At 41.8% G+C, this 16435-nt stretch overlaps 1 protein-coding gene and 1 non-coding gene across 2 annotated transcripts in view; both read right to left on the bottom strand.

The window, feature by feature from the left end:
- The window catches only part of Rs1 (retinoschisin 1), a 33665-nt gene that overhangs the window by 16888 nt on the left and 342 nt on the right, over nt 1–16435 (bottom strand). The window contains exons 2-3 of the mRNA XM_005341137.4: nt 4479–4504; nt 3285–3387 (exon numbers count right to left, since the gene is read on the bottom strand). Of these exons, the coding sequence (XP_005341194.4) occupies nt 3285–3387; nt 4479–4504 (129 nt within the window). The remainder of the gene's footprint in view (nt 1–3284; nt 3388–4478; nt 4505–16435) is intronic.
- Nucleotides 7396–7481, bottom strand: Trnam-cau (transfer RNA methionine (anticodon CAU)). The gene has a single exon. It is a non-coding gene; the product is annotated as a tRNA-Met (tRNA).

The following is a 16435-nucleotide window of genomic DNA, read 5'->3' as shown; positions in this document are numbered from 1 at the left end:
TGACAATATAGTAGAATATAGAATGATAAAATATACAGAATATTTATAGAACAGAGTATATGCTTGAATATGTTATAGAAGGTAAAATCTAGAATGAAAGTGTTAGCAAACCACTGGAACTCTTTTGCTTTTGAATACCTTCCCTACCCTAAACCCCACTCTCAGAGGGCCAGGGTAATCTTGGTTCAATTGTGGAAAAGGCAGTGTTAGTCTTTTTAATAGCTTTAGCTGAAGCTTAGGCGGCCATAATGCACCTGGCCTTCTGCTCCATGTGTGGGGCCCCCAGGCATTAACAACCATTGTGCACCTGTGGCCTCTGCATTGCCCCCTCCTCCCAAGGTCTGAGTGACCCCCTGTTCTTCTGTGCTTTCTAGGTTCTTCTCTCTCAAGGCCATCTGTGATGGAAGCACTCAATCTCAGGATCCAGAGAGACCAAACAGGATTCTTGACATTCCGATGATAATCTGAGGCATGGATGGGCAAGTGATTTCTGGAAGCTGTGGCTAGTCCTGATGCCCTGAATCATCTCATTCACGAAGGAACCAATTAACACAAAGGATCAACCACTGAACACTTGAGATTGTGGGTTTTTGGATTTTTGGTTTGTTTTTTTTTTTTCCTTCCCGAAAACATCTTTGTTGTTCGAAAAACAAAAATAAGGGCTGGGGATGTGTCTCAGTGGTAGGGCAATTGCCTAGCATGCATGAAGCCCTGGCTCCCATCCCCAGCAAGGCAAAGAAAGAAAAAAGAAAAGAAAAAAAAAACAGTGGGAGAGGGGAACACTTAAACTAAAATGTTTCTCATTTTAGAACTTCAAGTTCATGTCAACTGTGTAGGGGAGATACCTTGGGGACCAGGGTTCTCTTTATATTCCTCTAACACTAGGCCCTTCTCAGTTTTACAGTTGATGGAGTCAGTGCAGCCAACCCACATAAATTATCTCTTTCCAGTTTCTTCTTAGAACTTTCTTGAAGTGGAATTTCAGGAGGTCTCATGTCTCTAGTGAAAAAATTTATTTCCACTAACTAGTAAATCTCTCCAAGGTGGAGTCAAGACCTTCATTTCTGTCTTCCTAATAGTGCCTTGCACCTAATAGGCATTCGATGAGAGGTTTAAATTGATTTATAAATGGATGATTAAGGAGGGCCCTTCAATTACACCAACATTTACTGGCTGCAGTAGTTCCTGCCAGGGAGCACAATGGGACCTCCTGTCGGAAAAGCCTGTGAACAAAATAGCCTTCCTGCTTTCCTCATGGGCCCCACTGTTCTCCTGGGGAACAAACTGAGTTTCAAATTGACTTCCCATTCCTTTTAAGTAAATAGGAAAAAGGGGGCAATAGAAGCCATTGTACCCTATTCCCCCAGCTCTGCAATTTGCTATTTTAATGCAAATTTTAATGAAATAATGAGAAGAGGCTCACAGACAATGCATGCAGCTACTCAGGCAATTATGTAAAGTGAATGAGGTTGGAGAGCAGTGTCCTAACTGCAGGGATGGTGGCAAGACCAGTTTCATACAAAATAGACCCCCAGCCATGGACATATTTGCTGGGACTGCCCAAGCCTCTGAAAGTCTGCTCAGTTCTTTCCCAGAACACGAGTGCCCTTCCTTGGAGGCAGAAGTTGGGGTAAGAGGGTGAAAGAGAAAGGAAAGCCAGACTTTTAGCTATTCTTTTGGCTATAGCTTGGTGGAGGGATATGTCCCAGTGGTAGAGCACTTGTCTAGCATACACAAATTCTTATGTTCAGGGGTGAGAATATAGCTCAGTTGGTAGAGTGATTGCCTTGCATACATAAGGTCCTGGGTTCGATCCCCAGCACCAAAAAACATAAGAAAGGTCCTTGCGTTCAGCCCCCTGGGTTCTGAAACCCCAGATTCCTAGCACCAAAAAAAAAAAAAACCCCAAAACTGAACAAAGGTCCTTGCGTTCAGCCTCCTTATCCCAACCCCCAACACACAGGTTCCCAAGTCCAACATGGGATACTGAGATGGCTCATTTTATTTATTCATAACAACCCTTAAGAGCAAGGGTCAGGGGCTGGGGCTGGGACTCAGTGGTAGAGTGCTCGCCTGGCACGTGTAAGGCACTGGGTTTAATCCTCAGCACCACATAAAAATAAATAAAGGTATTGTGTCCATCTATAACAACAAAAAAGCAAGGGTCAGCAAACTATGTCCCTTAAACCAAATCTGGTTCACCATCTCTAGTTTTTCTGTGGAGCTGGGGACAGAACCCAGGGCCTTGCACAGGTCAGGCAAGTGTCCCACCACTGAACTACATGCCCACCTCATTGTCTATTTTACAAATAAACTTTTACTGAAACACAGCCATGCTCATACATTTACATATTGTCTCTGGCTGCTTTCAAACTACAATGGCAGAATCTAGTACTTCAGAAAGAGACCATTTGGTTCACAAAGCCACAAACATTTACTGTTTGGTCCTTTGTAGACAAAGTATGCGGAACCCTGTCTTAGAGAAAGGCATTCATATTCATCAGGATAGGCTACATTAGCTGCAGAGCAAATTGTCCCGGAAATTTCAGAGGCTTCACATAACGGGTGTATTTTTTCACTTAGGTGACATCTATTGTGGGTAAGCAGCAGGTTCTGCTCTACTTAATAATCCAGGGATCAGGCTGGGGGGAAAAAAAGAAAGTAAGAAAACCACTATGTCAACAGTTGTTTTCATGGCAGGGAAAGGGAGAGCCATAGATAATATGTAAATGTATGAGCATGGCTGTGTTTCAATAAAAGTTTATTTCTAAAATGGACAATGAGGCGGGCATGTAGTTAGTGGTGGAAAGTTGCATGCTAGCTTTGTGATGCCTCATTGGGAAAGTGGCCTGCTCACCTTGGCTGCCACTACTCAGATGGTACCATCTGACTGCAAGGAGGCTGGAAAATGTGAGGGAAGAGGCACATGGTTGTTTTGGTGAGCAGTGAATATCCACGCCCAGTGCTGTCCCCTCCATTGGATAGATAAAGAACCAAGTGGCAGTTCCAGAGTTCTGAAATGCTGCCTGCCATTGATTTATTTTCAGTCAGTTCCATTAATCAATTTCATTGAAAGTTGGATCCCTTTTCAGTCAGACCAGGTAGAGATCTAGGAAGCTGTTTTTGAACAATGACATCAGTGCAGTCTGTGGAAGCAGCAGCCAGTGTGAAGCAGAGCAAAGTGTTGCTAGGAGCAGAGGTAATTCAGCCAGATTGAAAGGAGGAGCAATAGGGTGTTTTTGAGGACTGTTCCAATATGGTGAACCAAGAAGAGTAACACTCACCTGGTATGCAGTCTAAGGTAGCGCCTGCATTCCACAGAGCATTTGTTCCTCCTTGGCAATCACACTTGCATGTTTTTTGGTACCAGGGGTCCTCGCCCTCATCCTGCACGCAGCCAGAGGAACAGGAAGTCAGAAAACTCGCAGGCAAAGGTGACTGTGGTCAGTGCCCATGGAAAGCTTATTTTCAAAGATCATGTTCTTTCCTTACATATTGTCTGAGTGTTTTGTTACAGTGGCAAAACTGTTACCAGCCTGAATATCTACTGTTGCCACTCATCTTTGATTCTAAGTAAACAAATATCTGTGGCCATGGGTGACCAGCTAATAATCTCTCAGACATATCCATGTAGAGGGCGGTGTTCACCCTCTGAGGGCTTGGTGATAGTCCTATATATTAATTCTGGTTAATATGAATGCCTTTCTCTAAGACAGGGGTCTGTATACTTTGTCCACAAAGGACCAAACAGTAAATGTTTGTGGTTTTGTGGACCAAATGGTCTCTTTCTGAAGTACTCAATTCTGCCATTGTAGTTTGGAAGCAGCCATAGACAATACGTAAATGTATGAGCATGGCTGTGTTTCAACCCAATGCAAGGTTGGACTTTTTTACATGTTCTGTAGGTTCCTATCCAGGGATCCAGTTTTTAAAGGTACTGGATTTGGGATGGAATGAAGCTTAGTGGTACAATGCTTGCTTAGCATGTGGGAGGCCCTGGGATCAACCCCCAGCCCCACAATTAGAATACATAAAGGCACTGGATTCAAAACTGAGCATTCTGAGTTAAGATCTGGTTTACTGTTATTCTCTCATTAAAGCACCAATCTTGCTGGGGGTGTGGCTCAGTGGTGGAGCTCTTGCATTGGCATGACCCTGGGTTCAATCTCCAGCATGGGGGTAGGGGTGGGGTGGGGTGATAGTCCTATATATTAATCTTGTCTAAGAAAATTTAAAAAGCAAGCTGGGTTCAGTGGCACATGCCTATAACCCCAGCATCCCAGGAGGCCAAGGCAGGAGGAACTCGAGTTTGAAGTCAGCCTCAGTAATTAGGGAGATGTCTCAAAATAAGAAATAAAAAGGGCTGGGGATGTAGCAAGCTCAGTGGTAAGTTCTCCTAGGTTCAATCTCTAGTAATGGGGCACGGGGGCTTCAAAAGCTGTGTCCATGTACATTCCAGCCTTCTAACTGTGACATACCTCTGTAGATGATAATCCCAGTGTGGCTGAGCAAAAGAAGACAGGAAAAATGAAATTAAGAAAAAAGCAATTTGACAATATTATTCATTACACAGAAGCAAAAGGAAAATAATCATGTGAAAGTTAACAAAGCTTCTTCTGAAAGAAGTCAAGCTAAGCACCTATCTGCCAGGAAAAACATCCACAGATGCTGAGAAACTAGGGACAGTAAAGTGAAACACAACAGGATGCTAATTACTATTTTTGTTCATTATGGAATTTTGGAAAATATATTAATGTAGTCAAGCAGGGGAGGAGAGACCATTTATATTTTTCTTCACCAAAGTCAACAATGTTTAGTGTAAATTTTCTCATTTTTCCTTTTTCTTCTGTGCTGGGGATTGAACCCAGGGCTTCATGCATGCTAAGCAGGCGCTCTACCACTTTGCTCTATCCTCAGCCCTTTCATGTGTATTTATTTAGTTATTTATTTTGTGGTGCTGGGGATTGAACCCAGGGCCTTGTGCATGCAATGCAAGCACTCTACCAATTGAGCTATATCCCCAGCCCTCATGTGTAATTTTTAAACATATTTGAGGGCTGGGGTTGTGGCTCAGCTGTAGAGCACTCACATAGCATGTGTGAGGCCCTGGGTTGGATCCTCAGCACCACAAAAAAACAAGTAAATAAAGGCATTGTGTCCCATTACAAAAAATAAATATTTAAAAAACATATTTGACAAGCTACTCTATAAATAATGTTGTGTCTTGCTTTCCTTTTCTATTTAACAGTAACAGTGTTAGGTTTTCTCTTATTACTTTTTCATCCTCCTCCTCCTCCTCATTCCTGGTGTCTGTCTAATGTACTACTCAGGAGTTGATACCCAGTTCCCTTACCATGTCATACTTGGATTATTTAGGATTGGGACATTGTTTAGCAATTCCTTTTTAGGTTTTTCTATAATTTACAGGGAATGCCAAACCACAATTAAAGTGTAAATACTATATAAAAATATGGGAAAACTGAAAGCATACAAAATTTAACATAAAACTGATATAAACTATCATCTCTGGAGTACAAATAAAGAGAATGAATACATAATAAGTAGGAAAAGAGTTTGTGTATATTAGTATAAACTGATTAAAGCTTCACTGTCTGGTGCAATAGCAACAACTTCCATGTGGTCATTGGAATTTAAAGTAATTTTAATTACAGGTATGTGCCACCTCATCCTGGCAATCCCAGAGACTCTGGAGGCTGAAGCAGGAGGATTGCAAGTTTGAGGCCAGCCTCAGCAATTTAGTGTGAGATCCTGTCTTAATTTTTTTTTAAAATTTTTTTAGTTATAGGTGGACACAATATCTTTATTTTATGTAGTGCTAAGGATCAAACCCAGTGCCTCACGCATGCTAGGCGAGCGCTCTACTGCTAAACCACAACCCCAGACCCTGTTTCAAAATTAAAAAAATTAAAAGGATGGCTCAGTGGGAAAGCATCCCTGGGTTCAATCCCCACACAAACAAAAAAAAAGCCATTAAAATCAATTAACAAAATTAAAATTCAATTTCTTGGGCTGGGGTTGTAGCTCAGTGGTATAGCACTTGCCTAGCACATGTGAGGCACTGGGTTCAATCCTCAGCACCACATAAAATAAATAAAGGTATTGTGTCTGTCTACAATTTAAAAAATTTAAAAAAATTCAATTCCTTAATTGAACTACCCATATTTCAAGTGACTAATAGCCACATGGGCTACTGTAGTGGACAGCACAAATGCAGAACATTTCCATCATCACAGAAAGTTCCATTGGAGAGTGCCGGTTCAAAGCTCAGAAAGGGCTCAGGAAATGCTACCCCCAAATACAGTCCCTTGGTAGATTGAGTATTTAAGCTGAAGGAAATTGAGAAAACTACAGAAGCAGGAAGGTCCCATTGATCTTTTGTCCCTTTGCTCCTGAAATGAGTCACATAAATTCTCCTCACTTCTTTCTCCCCTGAAGTGGGCCATAGAAACTAAAATTTCCCTTGTTTCTCCTCCTCTGAAACAAGCCATAAAACCTAGGAAGGCCACTCTCTGACCTTCTCTACTAGACACCATCATTTGACAGGTGTTCTGCCCAATTCTCAGAAGGAAGGAATGTCACAAACAGGGATACCAAGAAGAATCTGAACAGGCTTTGCTAAGTTCCCCCCAGTTTATTACCATTATATCATACGTTTTTGTTTTCCAATTATTCTTCTGCATTACTATCCATACAAGTATACAGACTTCCCTATTCCTTCCTTTCTCTCTCTCCCTCCCTCCCTCCCTCCCTCCCTCCTTTTCTTTCTCTCTTTTTCCTTCTTTTTTTGATACCAGGGACTGAATCCAGGGGTGCTTTAGCACTAAACCACATCTCTGACCTTTTTTATTTTGAGAAAGGGTCTCACTAAGTTGCTTAGGGCCTCACTAAGTTGCTGAAGCTGGCTTCAAACTTGTGACCCTCCTGCCTCAGCCTCCTGAGCTGCTGGGATTATAGGTGTGCACCACTAGGTTTTTTTTTTTTGTTTGTTTGTTTTTTGTATTGTTGGGAATGGAACCCAGAGCCTTGAGTATCTAGGCAAATGCTCTACTACTGTTCCACTCCCAGCTCAGGGTCTGAAGGCTCCTGTGCCATGTCAAACTTAGTAAGTAAATTTGTATGATTTTCTCTTACTGGTCTGTCTTTGTTATAGGGAGTCTTGGCCATGAACCTTACAATAAGTGAGGAAAAGGTCATTTTTCTCCAGGTTAGCACCAAAGCTCCATTTCCCATTTATTTTAAAATATTTTTTAAGTTGTCAATGGACCTTTATTTATTTCTATGTGGTGCTGAGAATTGAACCCAGTGCCTCACACATGCTAGGCAAGTACTCTGCCACTGAGCCATAACTCCAGCTCATCCATTTCCCATTTTTTTTTGGGGGGGGGTGCTGGGGATTGAACCCAGGGCCATGTGCATATGAGGCAAGCACTCTACCAACTGAGCTATACCCCAGCCCCCCAACTTCCCATTTTTGACCAGATTCTTTTATTTCTTTTCTGACTATAAAGCAACATTACCTATTATAAAAGTGCCAAACAAAACCTGAGTGTAGAAAATGGGAAGTAAAAATCCTTCCTTTAACTACTTGGCTATTTAAAAAGTGAATCTGATGCCCACAAAAAGCTTTTAGATTGAGAGTCTCATCTCTTCCATCATAATGATAAAAGCTATCATTGAAAAAATACATTTTTACCCATTCTGTGACCACTTTAGTGTGTTCACTGTGAGTCTGGCAGTCTACTAGAGCTTGGGCCTTCTGAAATAGAAGCCTCACTGTGCTGACAGGGTCTTTGGGACGTTCAGAAGAAAGACCGATGCACAAGGTGACATTCCATGTTACGCACAGGCTGTGATTGGGAGTCAGGGGAGCATATCTCTTAGCCTGGGAAGATTCAGGGCCGGCTTGCACCTCTGGCCACCACACTCCTGTTTCTCCTAGGCCCTTGTTCCACTAGTTATTCACCTGCTATGGGTTGAATTGATCCTCTCAGGTAGCAATGAAGGTTAGGGAGCGCCATCTTGGTGGACATCTGCCTTAGTACTTGCTATGGTCTGGATGTTTGTGTTCCTCCAAAATTCACACTTGAACCTATTCATCAAATGGCAGAGCCTATGGGAAGTGATTGGGCTCCATCCTCATGAATGGCATTAGTGCTCTTATAAAGGAGTCCCCAGAGAGCTAGCTTGCCTCTTCTACCATGTGAGGACACAGTGAGAAGGTATCACCTATGAACCAGAAAGCAGGCCCTTGCTGGACATGAAATCTGCTAGCACCTTGATCGTGGACAATCTAAGTTGCTTAGGGCCCAGAACTCTGAGAAATACATTTCTATTGTTATAAATCACCATATATTGTGTTATAGATGACCAGACTAGGACAGTTCTGTGGTACAAAGCTCTGTACTGGCAAAAGTTACTAATAATGTATTTTCAAATCCAATGGACTTTTCCCAACATTGACCTTCTGTCTTCACACTGCTATGTTGGGTACTGTTAGTCCCTCACATTTTCCTTTTGTTTCTACTCTCTGGATAACCTGTTTCCTTTGAGAGCTTGACTTAGACCACCCCGTAAATGATGCTAAACCTAGTTCATGCACTGAATGGCTGATTGAGTATCTCCCTGTAGATGTCCCTTGTTGTCTAAAACTGGACCCAACTAAGTATTGGCAAGGAAGGCTAGGGAATAACACAAACTCTCATATGTTGCAGTTGGAGCATAAGGTAGTTTAACCTCTTTGGATAATGGTTTGGCCATTTATTTAGGTACTAGGGATTGAATCCAGGGGTGCTTAACCACTGAGCCACATCCCTAGAGACAAGGTCTTAACTGAATTACTTAGGAACTCACTAAGTTGCTGAGGCTGGCTTTGAACTCATGATCCTTATACCTCAGCCTCTTGGGCTGCTAGGATTACAGGTATGCATGACCACACCTCGCTCAGTTGGACAATTTAAAGCTGAACATATATGTGCTCTATAATCTAGTGATTCCACTCCTAAATGGTTACCAACCAGAAATATATATATATATATATATATATATGTATTCTCCAAAAAACCAAAAGCATGTACAAGACTATTCATAGCAGTTATTTGTAATACCCAAAGCTGGAAAAACTCATCTGTCCATCAAGAGTAGAGTGAATACATCATGGTATATTCTTATAATGGAATACTATACTTCAATGAAAATTGATAATCTGTAAGTACATGACATAATATGGATAAATCTCACAATACTAAGTGAAAAGTCAGATGCTAAAGCAGATACACCATGTGCATATTTTTTAAAAGTATAAGAACAGGCAAAAATAATCCATGCCATTAGATATTAGGATACTAGTTGCACTTGGGGCAGGCAGTGGTGGGGAAGAACCTCAATGGGGGCTGGTCAAGATACATTTCTTAACCCAGATGTTTGTTCCATGGGCATGCTCAGTGGTGAAAATTCACTGAGCATATATTTACATGTATTCTTTTGTGTTTATTATACTTCAATGAGGATTTTTTGTTGTTATTATTCTGGGGATTGAACCCAGTAGTGCTTTGCTACTGAGATATATCCCTAGCCCTTTTATTTCGAGACAGAGCTTGCTAAGTTGCTGAGGGCGGGCCTCCAACTTGTGATCCTGCTGCTTCAACCTCCTGAATTGTTGGGATTACAGGCATACACCACTGTGCCCAGTAGAGAAGGATTTTTTTTTTTTTAATTGAACGGATATAGCTCCTTCCTCAGACCATTTTTGCTCTATTTCTTATCCTGGTGACCAGCTCCACCATCCACCTACCATTCTGTTCAGAGACCTGGGTTTCATCTTAAGTTTCCTAACCCCCACATCCAATGGCTACTGAGGGTGTTCTGTCCTCTCCATTCCACTTCCTGCTTTTAGGCTACCCCCTCCCCTGGGTACTTTCTTTCTTTTTTTTTTTTTTTTATTATTATTACTTGGCATTAAACCCAGGGGGCACTTAACACTTAACCACTGAACCACATCCTCAGCCCTTTTTATTTTTTTATTTTGAGACAGAGTCTTGCTAAGTTGCTTAGGGCCATTCCTAAGTTGCTGAGGCTGGCTTTGAACTTGCAATTCTCCAGCCTCCCAAGCTGCTGGGCTCCTGGGATTATAGGTATGTGCCACCACGCCCAGCTCCCCTGGATACACTTGTTGTTAAAGACAGCTGCTGCCTCATCCATCCTCCCTGCTGCCAATGTGACATAATGAAATTCTTCCTGTTCAGCCCTTTGGTAGGTCGCCCTGACAGGGTCGGAGTGCCACCTCTGATATTCAGTAGTATCTCTCCATTTCTTCGTCCCTAAAATGAACATAACAACATATCTCCAAGTTTATCTTCTGCACTCTGTACTTGAAGCCCTTGTTCAAAGAATTTTTTTTTTTTGCCTCAAATCTCCCCTGACCCCAGCAACTTCTCTGCCTGCTTATCCCCTTTTCTGTCCCCCAACTCAGCCCCTGCTCTGGTTTTTGTTCCCATCGTGTTCATGTTCACAGGTTTATATAAGCACCTGTATGATTGTAGAATTTGATATAAAAGACGGCTAATAATGATTTATTCCAGAGCATTCATTCATTCAGCTAATATTTATTGAGTGTCTACTATATTCCAGGCCCAACAATATAGTAGAACGGAGCAGGAAAAACACCTGTACTCATAGAGCACCTGCCCCATGATGTGTGTATGTTGGAGGGGATGAATTAATGAATGAACAAACAAAATATATAGCATATACAATAATGATGACTACTATGGAGAAAAATCAAGTTGCTTAGGGCAATCAAGTTGAAAAATAAAGTTGCTTAGGGGGAGGGGACAGGGGCTGGTACTTTTTGGCTTAGAGAAGCCCTCACTGAAAGGTAATGTTGGAGCAAAGACCTGAAGAAGTGGGATGCCTGTCCAGGGCAAAGCATTCAGGACAGAGGGTGAGCAAGTGCAAAGCCTTTGAGGGTGTGTGTTCGGCCTGTTCCGGAAAAAACGAGGAGACTCTGAGGTTGAAACTAGAACATAGAAAGTTTTAGGAGATGAGGTCAGGGAAGGGCCAAGGTGGGGGTGCAGTATGTGCAGAGAGTTGTGGGCCATGTGATGGAGGACTTAGGCATTTACCCTGAGTGAGACATTTGGAGGGATTTGGGGAGAGGAAGGACATGACTGACTGTGGGTTCAAAGGCTTCCTCTAGCACCATGTTGTAGGCTAGACTGATTGGGTTAAGGGTAGAAACAAGACCAGTTAGTTGTGAGGCAAGTACAGTCCTCCAGGCCAGAACTGATGGTGGTTTGACCCAGGATAATGGCAATAGAGTGATGAGAAGCGACCACTGCTGACTATACTTCAGATATCATGCAGATAGGATTTGCTGACAGATTATATGTGCAGTGTGAAAGAAAGAGAAGCTTGAGGCCTGAGAAGTGGGATCTTAGAAATGCAGTTTACTAAAGGGGAAGAGATTCCAGTGGGGACAGTGATTCAGGGAGGATGGGGTAGAGGATGTTCCATTTGGGACACAGTAAATTTGAGAAGCCTAAGGAACACCCAGATGTTAAGATTGAGTGAACAGCTAGATACAAGCTTTTGGAGATCAGGGGGAAGTGCAGAAAGGCAGGGTGATGCTCTGTGCTTTTCAGAGTTAATGTCTACATAAGCACATAACCTCAGTCTCATAGTTTGCCATCAACAAATACAGAGTAAATGAGCAATTAGCATCTGGTTGACTTGGGGGTTGTGAATCCAGGAGGTACTCTGCTCAACCCTCATCTTCAAGAGATGCTGGGTGTGGCTGGGTGTTGGGGTGCACTCCTATAATCCTAGTGGCTCTGTAATCCAGCCATTTTGGAGGCTGAGGTAGGAGGATCTCAAGTTCAAAGCCAGCCTCAGCAATTTAGTGAGGCCCTGAAAAATTTAGCAAGACTGTGTCACACACAAAAAAGGGGGGGGGGGGCTGGGGATGTGGCTCAATGGTTAAGTACCCTTGGTTTAATCCCCGGTATCAAAAATAATAATAATAATAATCAAGACTCTCTTTTGGAGGGACCAAAGGTGAGAGGTGATGGTCACTGATGTTGTGGCTTTATTAACTAAATCAATTTCAAAGGCACATCTGTCACTGAAGAGGGTCTATTCAGCTACAGTTAAGCAAACCCAGGGTTCAAATGAGTCTTAATATGGCTTTCAGGGACTTTTGTATTCCTCCATGTTCACTGGCAGGTACTGGAGCCGTTTCCACATTTTGCAGAAATGAAGCCGAAGGCGAAAAGGAAGACTGGTGTTGGAGGTGGAGGGGGACTCAGCTTCAGTCTACCTGTGGTGAGGACAAGGCCTGAAAAGAGGCCTGCATTCACAGTCAGTTCCTGTGCTCCAGCAGATTTTGGGTTGGTTCCTTGCCTTTCTTTCCTCCCAGGGTTCCCTCCCCAGAAAGCTTTTGTCTGTAGGCAGCCTGAGATTCTGAGGTGCCAGATCCTTATGGAAATGAGCAGAGAGAGAAGGAACAACAAGCATTTTACAGGAAACACTTTCACCAAGGGAGCAGCGACTGGCTGCTGCAGCACCCCCCCCTAAGTGATTTAATCACCAAAAAAATAAAAGCTAAAGAATAAGAGCAAAAGCATTTTTTGACTATAACAATTATCCTACCAGAAAACAACATTGTTGGAATGAGAAAAAAAAAATCAGCCTTTAATAGGAACATAGTAAAAGATTTTGATTATGTAGTTGCATATTTTTCTGCCTACTCGATTGTTTTTGTGATTCTCCCACATTATGTGAGATGTCTGCCACTTGCCCATCTTTGATTTGTACAATATGAGCTCACTGTACCCTTTTTGCCCCAAGGGCCACTCCACTCGGGAAAGTCTTGTTCCTACAGCAAGAAAATTCAAGAAAGGCATGCCTATTTCTCCAAAAATCCCTTGCAAGGGAAAAAGAGTACGTTTAGAGACACACATAGACTATTTTAGTTTCTTTGATTGGGTATCACTAAATACAGAGCATCCTTTCCCATGGAAACAAGAAAGTAAGGAGAAAAGCATAAAACTGTGAATGATAAAAACTGCCTGTAACCAGCTTCTATTCTATTTGAGAAACAAGAATAAGACACAGGAGAAACACAGTCAGCTGCATTAATGTTCCTCTTGGGAAGAAGAAAGAAGGAAATTGCTCCTAGTGTGAATGTGTTACTATTTTCAGCAACAGGCATATTCATATGTAATTCTATTATTGTTCATGCTTCAACACATATGAACCTTAAAGACATATGCTAAGCAAAAGACAAAAAGACCACATGTCGCACCATTCCATTTTAATGTAATATCCAGAAGAGGCAAATGTCTAGAGACAAAGTAGATTTATGGTTGCCAAAGGCTGGGGGAAATTGGAGACTGGGGAGTGATTGGTTAATGTTTGGGGTGATGAAAATGCTCTAAAATTAGAATGTGTGTGTCACAAATCTGTAAACATATTAAAAATGATAGAATTACACCCTACAAAGGATGAAGTTTTTAAAAAATATTTTTTAGTTGTCAATGGACCTTTATTTTATTAATTTATATGTAGTGCTGAGAATCAAACCCAGTGCCTCACACAAGCACTTTATCACGGACCTATAGCCCCAGCCCTAAAAGAATGACTTTACTGGTATGCAAATTACATCTCAATAAAGCTGCTTTTCACAAAAATCTGCAATTTCTGATGGCTGGCATACCAGCAAAGGGGACACATTCATATGGAAGATGGAGCTGGAGAGCTTTGTTGTTGTTTTTATACAATAAGCATGACCAAGTCATGGACTAATGTGTTTTAATAGGATAGATGTTTTAAAAATCATATTGGCATAGAATCCAAAATGTGCAATGGAAGATAAAAAGAATCCTGACAGTTCTATGATATAGATGGGGCCTTACTATGAGGATGTGTGCATTCCCAAATGAACCTTCATCCAGTGCATAAGCAGAGTCAATCCATTGACCTCATTTCACTACATAAAGGAGCCACCACCGTGGAACAACAGAAACAGCAAAGAGTACATTAGATAAGGAATCGTTGTCTTTGGGTTCCTAGTTGTGCAATGGAATACATCTTTTCTCTGTGTGTTGGCCATATCTCCATCTGGATTCTAAACCGATTTAGGACAGTAATTGTGTCCTGTATTTTTCCTGTCTCTTGGAGTATCCCTCTGGCTCAGGAGAGAGCACACGGGAGGTTGTCAAACCATGCTGGTCATTTTTGGCTGGCTGGTTTCCTTCCAGGTGGTGTGAGGATGGCGGGCCTGAGTTAGGTGGGTAAGCCTTCCCACCTGACCGCATTCCCTTCCACCTGGACAGATGGTATCTCTGCTCTTTCCTGGACATTTCTGGAGTTCCCCACCCCTGAATAAAAATTGGTAAGTAATAGAATGAGATGGAGTGTTATCTTTGTACCTCCCATTTTATTATTGATATCCAGACCTAATTTTAAAATGTATTGGTAAACTTTTAGAGGACTTCTTCGCATTTGGGGGTCATGAAGCAGGGTTGTCAGACTCAGCACTGTGAAAGCCACAAGAATCAGCCCGGCATGTCAAGTTCTTTCAAAATGTTTGCCCACAACACATACTCAAGCATGGGTTCTTGGACAGAGAAACAAATGAATCTCAATGCCAACCATGAAAAGGAGAAATCTAAGGGTGAGCCCCATGGATGTCTGAGAATCCTAAGTATTTGGATCTAATCCTCGACTCAGATCTTGTTGAGCAAAGAGCGAGGAGTAAAAGAAAAACAAAATCCCCAAAGCATCTTAAAGCATTAAGAATTACTGGGACAAGGGGGATGTAGCTCAGTGGTAGAGCATTTGCCTTGCACGCACAGAGCCCTAGGTTTTATGCTAGGTACCAAGGAATGAAAGTTATTGGAACAAGTTGCTGCCTCTGAATTGCAAGGAGGAAAAACCCTTGCAACAGAAAATTGGTTAAAACAATCCCTATTTAGAAATATATCTTGCGGGGGGGGGGCTGTGGCTGTGGCTCAGTGGTACAGCACTTGCTTGGCATGTGTGAGGCACTGGGTTCGATTCTCAGCACCACATAAAAAGAAATAAAGGCCCACTAACAACTAAAAAAAATATTTTAAAAAAAGAAAGAAATATATCTTGGGGTTTTCAAAATGACTTTGGGATTATGTTTTCTCAAGTCTTTCCAAATACTGAGAAATGTGACTAAATAACAAAAGTCACAAGACTGGGGATTCATGAAAGTGGATTCTCTATCAATAAAATACAGTGAAAGAGTAGGAAGGAAAATGTCAGCCAGGAATCCCGATGCTTCTTGTGTGTTTCATCTTGTCTGTCTACCAGGTCACTTGCAGAGAAGAGGGATCTCCCCCTCTCTGCCCTCCTTCTTTATTTCCTATAAAACTCGCAAATACACAATGACTGCAAAGAAGACATTCAGTTTCTATTATCCAAATGAACCCGACAAGGAGTTCTGAGTGGATGGCTACTTCAGAATTGAGAGAGAGATGAGAGTAATATTTCTAAGATTGAGAGAGAATTTAAAAGTTCAATTGGATGACATTTTAGAGACTTGACTTTAGTTCTTTTTTTTTTTTTTTCTTGTTTAAGCACATCACCCCAACCAGGGCTACATTAAGAAATTTTAAAATGATGGAGTGTACTGAGTCTTTGGGGTTTCTTATCTCTCAGTTGGATTATGCTTTTTATTAGATTCCAGTGGTACTTGACGTGTTATGTTAATCCATATTTAAACTAGGGTGACCTTACGTCCCAATTTGCTCAGGACAGTCCTGATTTACACCTGTTGTCCCAGCAGAATTATTAATAGCATCCTCCTCTACCCTAGCATACCAGTTTGGAAGATTAAAATTCTAAAATCACACTATGATTCCTAAAACTATTCTAGAGTATAGAATGCCTTTCATTAATCATTGCAATTTGTAGCTACTTTATACAATATCTGAGACCCTTTCTACTTTTTTTTTTTTTTTAGTATTTATTTTTTAGTTGTAGTTGGACACAATACCTTCATTTCACTTATTTATTTTTATGTGGTGCTGAGGATCGAACCTAGGGTCCCGCATGTCCAAGGCGAGTGCTCTACCGCTGAGCCCCAGCCCCAACCCAAGAGAGCCTTTCTTCTTTCTATTGGATTTTAAACATCCTTTGAACTTTAGAAGGCTCCTCATAGAACCAGAGAGCCAGAGGCAAGCTGGGCATGGTGGCACACGCCTATAATCACAGCAACTTGGAAAGCTGAAGCAGGAAGATGGCAAGTTTGAGGCCAGCCTCGATAATTTAGGGAGACTGTCTCCAAATAAAAAATAGAAAGGGTTGGGGATGTAGCTCAGTGGCAAAGCACCACTGGGTTCAATCCCCAGTATCAAAAAAGAAAAAAAAAAAAACAGAAGCAAGCCAG

The sequence above is a fragment of the Ictidomys tridecemlineatus genome, chromosome X (assembly GCF_052094955.1).
Source record: "Ictidomys tridecemlineatus isolate mIctTri1 chromosome X, mIctTri1.hap1, whole genome shotgun sequence".
NCBI classification, from domain to species: domain Eukaryota; kingdom Metazoa; phylum Chordata; class Mammalia; order Rodentia; family Sciuridae; genus Ictidomys; species Ictidomys tridecemlineatus.
Note: the sequence above shows the minus strand (reverse complement) of the source record. Positions and strands in the feature narration are given on the sequence as shown.